The 12,333-nt window shown below is 36.7% G+C and overlaps 1 protein-coding gene across 6 annotated transcripts in view; it reads right to left on the reverse strand.

The window, feature by feature from the left end:
* PCDH9 (protocadherin 9) overlaps window positions 1-12,333 on the reverse strand; it is a 1,086,222-nt gene that overhangs the window by 695,414 nt on the left and 378,475 nt on the right. For 3 of the 6 annotated variants that reach the window (XM_056807922.1, XM_056807924.1, XM_001362129.4), the window contains exon 3: window positions 5,243-5,344. The exons of the other annotated variants lie outside the window; for them this stretch is intronic. In XM_056807922.1, the coding sequence (XP_056663900.1) occupies window positions 5,243-5,344 (102 nt within the window). The remainder of the gene's footprint in view (window positions 1-5,242; window positions 5,345-12,333) is intronic. 6 annotated transcript variants of the gene reach the window in all.

Here is a 12,333-nt window from a genome sequence, read left to right on the forward strand (position 1 = left end):
TCCTTCAAACAGCTAATTAGCAGGAGCCAGGCCACAGCAAGGTTTGGTGCTGTCCATCAAGTGTGTGGCCAGTGCTGACACCATCAACTGAGCTGTCAAATAGCTCTCTGAAAAACAACAACAACAACAGCAACAACAACAAAAGTGAACCCACTTACTTTGTGATGAAGAAAGAGGGAGAGAAAAGGTTTATAAAAAAATAAAGTAAGGTTGTAGGCATCCTTCAATGCAGCAGGTGAATGACTAAAGGTGTTTTACAGCCTCTAGATTTCATAACTGATGTTCCATTGCCATGCTGTGAGTGGTCATTCTTTCAATAAACCCAAATGAAAACTACCGCTTGAATATCAAAGGACCGATTCATAAAAGTATTCAAATTGTTCAAACATGGTCTTTTTTAGTCTTGTATACAAATTGTTCAAATACTTTTTCCCCAGCCTTCAGACAGCTAAAATTTTCGACATGCTTTTCTGTTATAAAAGATTACTGCTGAGCACCATAATTTTTTTAAAATCACATTTCTAAGTGGAAGAACATAATGAGTGTAGGACTGTATGTGTGCGAGTGTGCTCACAAATGTGAAGTGGCATAGTATTTAGGGAGACAAACTATGTTTAATTCTAGACAGACCATAGACCCATCTTTTCCAGATGGCAACCTTGGCTAAAGATTATTTTGCAATTATCCAAAGAACTCTCACAAAAAAAGTCTCAACAGTCCAAAACAAGCTTATTTCTATCTCTAACTGTTTACCTTTATGTGGATAAATCTACCTTCATTCATTCCATCTGTTTTTTTCCCTCTTTCAGTATGTTACAGTTAAGTAGATCATTCTAATTTACCTTGCTATTCTTTTATTTAATAAACGGAATATGTATATATATACATACATGCATACATATAACACATGCATATTTACTAAAGATAGCCATAAACCTATGTTCATGTATGTTATATGTGAGCAAAAATCTGCAGCATATTTGTTTTCTATCAACCATAATCTTTATGTGAAGACAACTGGAACCAAAGTTATCATTTGCTTTATGGGGGTTCAGATGAGAATTTAATTTCTGTGAATTTCTGAATCCCAACAAAGCCATGGATATGGACTTAAGTAAAAAGTGGAAAATATTTACTCTCTTGAAATGGCTTTGCCCAATTTTGATTTGGAGCTTTATAGCAGCACATCTTGGGATATCTTAATCGGCCATCTGCACCCAGGAATTTCACACTTGCTATGTCGGCCAAATTTCCAGAGTCTAGAGGCTAAAATTCACACTTATTTTTAAATCCTTCCACCAATCTCCCAAACTTTGAGAGTTAAGATTCCCATCTGACATTGATTTTCGGATTTCATCCCTATGAGGAAGGAGTCTTATCTCAAAAATTCATACACTCTCCACCAGACCACTTTGTTAAACTACTTTGGCTCAAACATCAAAAACAGTGACAGGGGACAGCCACTCATACTGAGATTCAGTCTTGTGTGAATTCCAATAACTATGAGGCATTTTCTTACAGATCCCATAATATAGACACTGAGGGCTGTACTGGCTTCCTCTCTGTGGTGTCTCATGAGTACGTGGCTATTAATGCAGAGAGAAAGAAAAACCACAATAGAACTTGTAGGTTAAAGACATACAGCTAAAGCCTACTCTGCCATATTTAGTATTCAAGAATCAAATTCCAGTCAGAGCTTCTCTATCTTGGTGCTTCTATTTTAAAGTGATAGCACATGATATAGCCAATGACAGAAACTGTGCCAGGGAAGAAAAAGCTTAAATATGAATTTCAGCTAAAATTCTACACTTCATTCCAAACACGAGCCCAGAAAACACCAATTTCAAATAGCAAATGATTTCTGTGACATTTGCTTCCCAAGAGTTAGATATGGTCCTATGAGCAGAAAAAAAAGTTAGTTTATGAATCTAGAAACCTGATTTCTCATCCCTGTTCTACTGCTCCTTAGCAACAAGTTGTATAATTTTAGGAGCCCTCAGTTTCCAAATGTGTAAAATAAATATGTTGGAACATGGGATCCTTGAAGTCACCTCCAGTTTTGAGAGTCTACAATGTATATGTCTTTCAGATATTTAATAACTCCTTTCTTTAGCTTCTGACTGGTCATTAATAGAGCATACTACATTTTTGTACAATGACTAAAGATTTTTTAAGTCATTTCAATTCTGGAGACCACTGCCTTTAGTTTGTTCCTGTAATCATTTAAGCAACTGCACATATTCGATATGTGCAGTTGTATTCAGTCTGCTATTCTATTTAGTGGCCTTCTTGGCAGAGATTTTTGTAACAGAGAATTTCATGGAGCTGGATTTAATAAACGATGCTTTGGATGGGAAACTAAAGGAGGAATTTTGCAAATCATATAGAAAGTAGAAAATGAAAGAAATATAAAATTAAATAGGCTTAGTACACTTTATTATATGAACAACAATCATAAATCAAAGAGCAATCATAGGTTGTTATGGACTTCCCTTGTAGATTGTCAAGAGATGTCTAAGACTGAGTGAATATTCTCAAGGGACTGATTATTAAAGCTCCATCCTTAAGATTAGTTTTCCAGGAGCCCAGAGGGTATATCTAAAGGTGTTAAACAATTATTACCACCTTATAGAGTGGCCCCCAGGCTCTATGGTTGCTATCCATAGTTGAAGTCTCTGAGCCCTCATTAGCACTTTCTACTGCTCTTCAAGATTTATTTTACAGAAAACAACAGAAATGTTCAACAAGGATTTCTGAAAAATGGAGGGCAAAGTGTAGAAGCCTTCTGGCTTCATAGGTGATTTAATTGTTCTGGGAAAAGGAATGAAATGCCCCCAAATTATAAACTGTTCTGGTTAATTGAAATTAAAAACCTTTGGGGTTTTAACTTTTGTTGTGGAAGCCTTTTCTGAAATATAATACTATTTTTGTTACCTTAATTAGTAGAGTATTTTAATTTTACAATAAGAAAGGAAGCCAGTGTAATAGATAAAAGTGAGCCACCTTTAGCCAGGAAGATATGAGATAAAATCCTACAATCTGATACTGTGACCCGAGGCAAGACATTTAACCTTTCAGAGATTCATAAGATTTCATAAGGCTAAAAATTATAAATGAATTAATATTCTTCTTTGGCAAATGAATTTTCATCACGCAAAGTTCCCAACCTGATAAAGTAATATCCACCACTGCTTCCTTTGCCCCTATATATAGCATAATGGGACCAATTTAATTCTTTTATGAATAAAGAATTTGCAATGTGTCCAATTATAAATTTTGAGTATTAGTATAGATGTCCTAGAGGGTTTTTTTTACCTTCAATAAACCTTGGATATAATTTATTTTCGTTGCTTTGCTTCTAAGTCTAGTTTAAAAAAAGAGTTAAGGGAATCTAGTTAAATAAAACTTGACTCTCAGAATTGTTGAACAAGTAAACTTAAGTAGCTAATATAAGTCCTTTTCTTATATAATATTCGGTTACTTTGTAGAATGTGGTATCATAGGATCACAGGTTTTAGAGCTAAAAAGAATTTTAGCCACCTGCCAGTACATGTCCCTTATTTTATAGATAAGGAAAATGTACCACAGAGGAGTTAAGTGACTGGCAAAGAGGAAGAAACAAGGTCAAGATTTTGAAACCAGGTCTTCTAATTCCAGAACCAGTACTCTTTTTCCCATTAGCTACACAGACAAATGTGTACTTACATCCAGGAACATCAGGAAAATGGAGCATAAAACAAATGTTTAATACTTTTACATTAATTTTGGTTATTCTAGTTAAGCAGTAGATATTAATGAAGAGGGAGAAACTGACACATTACCCACAAATCTAGTAGCATCACCTTATTTATCTGCATTGAAACAGCACTCTTTTTTAGAGAACTAATTGGCATTAAGTCTTTAAAACTCACAAAAGCAGCATAGGTTCTCTGGGTTTCTACACTAAACAAATAGACACAGCAAAGATACTGTTTTTTGTTTAATATTTATTTTATGGGGGGTTGTTTGATTTAATGAATGTGGTTGGGGGCTGGGATGATGTGAGGAGGTACCTGTATGGGATCAATTTCTATATATATTGAAGGGATTTCTCAATAAAAAATGATGTGGGATGTCAGGACATTGAATCCTTCTCATTTGGTGAGTAAAACCAAAGCACCATCTTTACAACATCCATTCTCCAAGCGCTTCTAATTATGAACAATATATTTTTGACATTAATAGCAGTGAAAATTAGGATTTGAAATGGCACTCTTTCTTCACATATAAAAAAGGTCTCTAGAGGTCCAGGTGACAGAAAATAGGTAACACTGTCACAATCTCACAAAATGTTATAACAAATCAAACCTGTTCCTAAAAAAGGAAGATCATGCACCTTTTATAACAGCTGGACTCATTAAAAAGAAATAAATTAAAGAGATTTCATTAGATTATAATATGAAATCAAAAGAGAAATAAAGGGCAAGGACTATTTGCCCTTCAAGCTTGGGGGGAGGAGGAGAAGCTAGAAAAGAGAATCTTGAAAATGTTAGTAGAAATTCCAATTTCAAGTATTTTTTGAGGTTACCAGTATCAAACATAGTTGTGTTTTTTTAAATCATCACTGGAGAGTCACTAATGAAATAAATCACTTTATCAACAACGTAATTATATTTCTCTCTTAAATCAAATAGTAATGATGTATAAACCAAGACTATGACATTCAGAAATGGCAAAGTGTTGGGCCAAGTATATATACTGAAATGTAGACAAAAATAGGCTCTTCAAATTCATAGACAAGAACATTATCTCAATATACATGGATCATTGAGCCAAAGACTAAATTTTAAATTAGCTCCTTGTTCTGGACCCATGTTACATGCACATTTTTTCTTCTAAAAACAATCATACATAATTGGGAATACAAAACAGGTAGAGAGGATTCATAATGCAGAATACCTGTCAAGGTATATCAATAATCTGTGATTTCGCTGGTGTGGGAATTCCCATCACCAACACAGACTGCAACTCACCTATTACTCAATAAATCAATCTTGGAGAGTTGCCTGAGGCTCAGAGACATTAAGTGACTTGTCCATGATCACGTTGGAGGCAGGATGTGAGCCCAGGTATTCCTGACTCCAAGCCCAGTACTCTACCCACAATGCAACACTACCTCCTAATATACAACAAGAGAGTATTTACAATAAAGAGCATTCAAAATGGTCAGCACTAATGTGGTTTCTATAGAGATTTGGCATACCTCATAATGGCTTTCTTCATTCTCCTGAATGTGGAAACCCGCAGAGCTGGGACATTTCTGAGGAGTGACAGGAATACTGTCACCTTTGCTGTGTGTATTACACTGTAAGAGATTACCAAATAATGGTGACAAACTACTCCACTTTTAGAGGGTCTACTGAGAGAAATGACTATTTGTTATGATCCTATTAAAGGAATTCTACTTGAGCTAATGAGGGTATATAAGATAGATACATGCATTAACATTCTTATAACACTGGCTTTAGAAAATGCTTTTTAATAGTTTCTTGTATTAAATAGCATCCTTGGAGACACACAATTATATTCATCATTTGATATGTAAAATAAGGAAGCTAAAATGTTTTTCTTTAGTAGTTTCCCTTTTAAATTAGCCTTGAATATTGAGTTTAAAGTTTTACTTAATAAAAATTGATATACAATTATGTCAAATCTGTACATTAAAAATGGATGCAATTGAAAATATCAAGTTCAAAGTCTGAGGGTATTAACTTTTAAGTAGTTTTCTACACAGGATGGTCAGACCCTATTTTAAAAATCTAACCAAATCATTTTACTTCAAAAATATTAAACAATATATGAACACACGAATTAAAATAATATATGAATACATGAAATCAGTACAAGTATTTGTTTCTTTTTTGATACCTTTCCATTTAAAAATATTTCCCTTCATAACCCTTTAGCATGCACTTATTGTGATGATAGAATGTAAACTTTTGAAGGCAGAGGTTCTTTCATTTTGGCATTTATATGCCCTGTGCCTAATACACAGCAAGTGCTTACAAAATGTTTGTTGATTAATTATCCTCAAAGGCTTTCTAACATGAAAATAAGCCTTTCCTTAAGGGGAAACACACAATCTCAAACACACCCACCTTCATTTACTGACAAAATCGGTTAAATATTTTTCCTATTATGGTTTATTAAATAAAGTTTGGAACATTCCAACAATTTGGTTATCTAAAGGTATAGCTATATCCCAAATAATGCCATTATTTATTTCTAGGAAACAGGCGAACCAATATTTCAAGGGGAAGTTATCCCACCATCACAGTATTACAAATTATCAATGGATGAAGAGTATTCCAATGGGATTCAGACTCTTATAGTCGGGTTTGATGAAATATAATTATGCACTGCAGAATAGATTTGGTCTGGGCAACATATGTGGGGTATGCCTATACTTCAACGTCTAGATACAGTCATTGTAAACATTAATATACATTTTAAAATTCAAATGCACATAATTCACTGCCAATTGTAAATTGCATTGGGAGGGAACAGAATTGGCCTAATATGAATTCTATCTAGCAAGCATTTTTTCAAGTTTTCTGCCCTATTCATTTATATGTCCTAATCTTTATTTTTTCTACTTACTTTCCTAACAATAATATAATCAACAAGTGCACAAATCACACACACATAAAACATATATATGTTCAATAACATATATATGTTCCTATAGGCATATACATATAAATCTACTATGTTTCACAATATAATGAGATCAAGCCTAATGTATTTTTTCCAAATGCAGGTGAAACCATTTAAATCTTCTTTGATTGATCAAAAAACATGAAAGGGCAGAGAAAATTATGAAATTATGACCACATTGTTGTTGCACACAAACAGCCCTAGGATTATATTATATAAAGATCCATTGAAAGGATTAGCTTTGAAAAGAAAAGACTCAGAGGTCATGGCAATTGTCTTCAAATATCTGAAGAGCTCTCATATGGATGAGGGATTAGATTTATTTGGCTTAACCTCACAGATAAAAAAAAAAACAGAGCAAAAACAACAACAAAATAGCCTCTTGAACCTTTCAGAAGTGTTCCAAATGACGAGCTCATCCTGATGCCTTCACAACAGCTGTGGCTAAATTGATTATGTGTATGATCATTGTAAATATATATGGATTTGAATATGTATGCGTGCATTTATTTTTTGATCCAAACCTGTGATTTAATTGCTCTAGGAGGTCCTGTTGGGCAAACTCCCTCTACAAATGAAAATCAGTACTTGCTCAATAATTTATAGCCATAGAGAGTTGTCTGGGACACTAAAATGTTAAATCACTTGACCCTGGCTTCACTATCAAAATACGTTAGCCAGGGGACTTAAACTCTGCTCCTCCTGATTCTAATGTTATATTTTTCACTATTCCATGATGCATGCATCTTCATTATATATATATATATATGTGTGTGTGTGTGTGTGTGTGTGTGTGTGTGTGTGTGTGTGTCACAAATGTATTCTATGTATGCATGTATGTAATCCTAGCCCTCACACTCATTGGTGCAGGTGGAAATTAGTGTCACTTCAAGCTCTATGTCAGTATTGAAAGGGTCACCTCGAAATTGACTAAATTAGCAATATTTGAGGAAGAGGATAGAGAATATTCTAGTCAGGTAGTTACTTCTCTATGATGAAAGCAAGTGAAGGCAGCTCCCAATCTCAATTGTCCCCTTCTAACTGTAAACCTCAAAATTTCTTAGACTTATAAATGTTGGAAATTTCACCATTGGGAAATTTCATACTTGAAAAATTTCCTATTGATAGTGGGTCTTCGCTATTGGAATGTGAACCCCATTGGCATGAGAGTTTCCCCCTCCTCCCTTCTTAAGATTACTTTAGGACAGAAACCTTTTGCTGAACAATGGAAAGGACTTTGACCTATGCTTAAGCATAGAACAGGAATTTCTTTGAGTCATGATTGATTTTAGAATTGATACAATGGAGATACTTGGAATCAATCTCCACCCTACTCAGTCCCAACAGGATTGAGGAAGGGCTGCAGCATAGATCAAAATTTAATTATTCCAATCTCTACCCTACTCAGGTTAACAGGATTTAGGAAGGGCTGTAGCAAAGGATCAAAGATTTAATTATTTGAAAATATGACCTTCAACAGACATGTGCAAAGCCAGAGACCTCTGGGTGGTCCTGGGTTAAGCTAGAGCCTCCATTGGCACAGGGAAATTGATGGACAGTGATTGGTAGATGTGAGAACTGAGGGGAGGCAACTTGGATGGTTTCCTTAAAGAGAGAGGGATCTGAAGACTCAGAGGAGTGGTTTTAGGAGTTTGTCGGAGTGGTTGCAGTGTGCTCTGAGAAGCTTGCTCTGAAGGAAGCTGAAGGTGGGGGCTCTGAGATTGTTTCTCAATTTTGGTCACGTGAGTAATAGGGACTGATCTCCTTTCTTTGCCCCAGCTATCTAAGGGCTTGGGCCTTTTGGCCCAGCCTAAACAGAAAGGGTATTTAAGCCCTATTCCCTTCTCTCCCCTTTCTCTCTACCTCTATCTCTCTATCTCTAATTCCTTTCTTCCTCCTGTTTGTAATTAAAACTCCATAAAAGGTTGACGGCTGACTTGAGTTTTCATTTAGGAATTACATAGCTGAATTCCTTGGCGACCTTAAATTAATATATATCAGTCTTTTAAAAGTGATTTCCTTGACTTCCGGTTAAGATGGCGGCTTAGAGAAAGCTAAAGCTCAGATCTCCGGAAAACCCTTCCCGACCAATCTCAAACGATAAGCTCCTAAGGCGCCGAAATTCAAAACGATCAACAGCACAGACCCTGGGAACCCTCCTCCTGGACCTGGACCCGGTTCAAAAGGTACGGCTCCCCTTAAAAGCCAGAACCCGAGATCCCTCGGACCTCAGGGGTAGGAGCGCAGAGTCCAAGGCTCCCGGAAGCCGCAGCCCGGCCGGCTCAGAGAGCAGGGTCCTCAGAAACAACAACCCTCAGGGCCTTCTACAGTCCCGGTGAAAGTTACTGCCTGGGGCTTCCGCTGCAGAGAGCTGGTCAAAACAACAGCAACCCTCAGGGCGGGCAAGACAGCCTCACGGGCTGGATCCTGCTATCCAAGTCTCAGTGAAAGTCTGTGCTCTCGGAGCTTGGGGAAGCGGCAGCCCATCCCCCCCCGCAGGCCGACGAAACAGCCTCACGGCCAGCGATTCTGAAGGCAACCTCCGGAAAGCGAGCCGGGGGGGAGAGTGTGGCCTCGTGGTCCGACCCTTCCATTCCAGTTCCAGTGAGGCATATTCAGTTTAACCCAGGGAAAGTCATAGAACCATCTGCCCAGGACTGCCTCTGAACACCAGAAAGAGACAAGAAAAACTAATCCTCCACATTCAGAGATGACAAACTCCACAGAACCACAGAAGCCCCAAAATACCAAGAAAAATAAGAAGAAAGGGGCGACTTTGGACACATTCTATGGAGCCAAAATACAAAATACAGAGCAGACAGAAGATAATATAAAAGAAAATGCTCCAAAACCTTCCAAAGGAAATGGAAACTCTCCACAAACCTATGAAGAATTTGAATCAGAAATGACCAAAAAGATGGAAGCCTTCTGGGAGGAAAAGTTGGAAATAATGCAAAAGAAATTCACGCATCTACAAAACCAGTTTGACCAAACTGTAAAAGAAAACCAGGCTTTAAAGGCCAGAATCAGGCAGCTGGAAGACAACGATCGTGTAAAAGAGCAAGAATCAATAAAGCAAAGCCAAAATACCAAGAAATTAGAAGAGAACATAAAATATCTCACCGACAAGGTGATAGATCTGGAAAATAGGGGGAGAAGGGATAATTTAAGAATAATTGGACTCCCAGATAAGCCAGAAATAAACACCAAACTGGACATGGTGATACAAGATATAATCAAAGAAAATTGCCCAGAGATTCTAGAACAAGGGGGCAATACAGCCACTGACAGAGCTCACAGAACACCTTCTACACTAAACCCCCAAAAGACAACTCCCAGGAATGTAATTGCCAAATTCCAAAGCTATCAAACAAAAGAAAAAATCCTACAGGAAGCCAGAAAAAGACAATTTAGATATAAAGGAATGCCAATCAGGGTCACCCAAGACCTTGCAAGTTCTACTCTGAATGATCGTAAGGCATGGAACATGATCTTCAGAAAGGCAAGAGAGCTGGGTCTCCAACCAAGAATCAGCTACCCAGCAAAACTGACTATATACTTCCAAGGGAAAGTATGGGCATTCAACAAAATAGAAGACTTCCAACTTTTTGCAAAGAAAAGACCAGAGCTCTGTGGAAAGTTTGATACCGAAAATCAAAGAGCAAGGAATACCTGAAAAGGTAAATATTAAGGAAAGGGGAAAATGTTATCTTCTTCTTTTACTCAAACTCTCTTCTATAAGGACTACATTTGTATCAACCTATGTATACTAACATGTGGGGAAAATGTAATGTATAAATAGGGGGTAAAGAAAGACCAAATAGAATAATCATTCTCACACAAAGATTCACATGGGAAGGGGAGGGGAAGAAAACTCCTATAAGAAGGAGAGGAAGAGAGGGGGGGGGTTACTTAAACCTCAATCTCAGGGAAATCAGCTCTGAGAGGGAAAAACCTCCAGATCCATTGGGATCTTGAATGCTATCTTACCCAACAAGGGTAAGGAGAAGGGAAAACCAAGGGGGGGAGGGGGAGAGGGAGAACAAAAAGGGAGGGTAAGAGAGGGGGGAGGGGGAGGGAACAAAAAGGGAGGGACTAAAAAGGGAAACATCAAGGGAGGGGACAAGGGGGACTGTTTCAAAGTAAATCACTGGACTAAAAGGTAGAGCCGAAGAAGAAAAGGTTAGAATTAGGGAAGGCAATCAAAATGCCAGGGAGTCCACAAATGACAATCATAACTTTGAACGTGAATGGGATGAACTCACCCATAAAACGTAGACGAATAGCAGAATGGATTAGAATCCAAAACCCTACCATATGTTGTCTTCAAGAAACACACATGAGGCGGGTTGACACCCACAAGGTCAGAATTAAAGGATGGAGTAAGACCTTCTGGGCTTCAACTGATAGAAAGAAGGCAGGAGTGGTAATCATGATATCTGATAAAGCCAATGCAAAAATAGACCTGATCAAAAGGGATAGGGAAGGTAATTATATTTTGTTAAAAGGGACTATAGACAATGAGGAAATATCATTAATCAATATGTATGCACCAAATAATATAGCACCCAAATTTCTAATGGAGAAACTAGGAGAATTGAAGGAAGAAATAGACAATAAAACCATACTAGTGGGAGACTTAAACCAACCATTATCAAATTTAGATAAATCAAATCAAAAAATAAATAAGAAAGAGGTAAAAGAAGTGAATGAAATCTTAGAAAAATTAGAATTAATAGACATATGGAGAAAAATAAATAGGGATAAAAAGGAATACACCTTCTTCTCAGCACCACATGGCACATTCACAAAAATTGACCATACATTAGGTCACAGAAACATAGCACACAAATGCAGAAAAGCAGAAATAATGAATGCAGCCTTCTCAGATCACAAGGCAATAAAAATAATGATTAGTAATGGTACATGGAAAACCAAATCTAAAACCAATTGGAAATTAAACAATATGATACTCCAAAACCGTTTAGTTAAAGAAGAAATCATAGAAACAATTAATAATTTCATCGAGGAAAATGACAATGGCGAAACATCCTTCCAAACCTTTTGGGATGCAGCCAAAGCGGTAATCAGAGGTAAATTCATATCCCTGAATGCTTATATTAACAAACAAGGGAGAGCAGAGATCAATCAATTGGAAATGCAAATGAAAAAACTGGAAAGCGATCAAATTAAAAACCCCCAGCAGAAAACCAAATTAGAAATCCTAAAAATTAAGGGAGAAATTAATAAAATCGAAAGTGATAGAACTATTGATTTAATAAATGAGACAAGAAGCTGGTACTTTGAAAAAACAAACAAAATAGACAAGGTACTGGTCAATCTAGTTAAAAAAAGGAAGGAAGAAAAGCAAATTCACAGCATTAAAGATGAAAAGGGGGACAGCACCTCCAATGAGGAGGAAATTAAGGCAATCATTAGAAATTACTTTGCCCAATTATATGGCAATAAATACACCAATTTAGGAGAAATGGATGAATATATACAAAAATACAAACTGCCTAGACTAACAGAAGAGGAAATAGAATTCCTAAATAATCCCATATCAGAAATTGAAATCCAACAAGCCATCAAAGAACTTCCTAAGAAAAAGTCCCCAGGGCCTGATGGATTCACCTG

The sequence above is a fragment of the Monodelphis domestica genome, chromosome 8 (assembly GCF_027887165.1).
Source record: "Monodelphis domestica isolate mMonDom1 chromosome 8, mMonDom1.pri, whole genome shotgun sequence".
Taxonomy (NCBI): Eukaryota; Metazoa; Chordata; class Mammalia; order Didelphimorphia; family Didelphidae; genus Monodelphis; species Monodelphis domestica.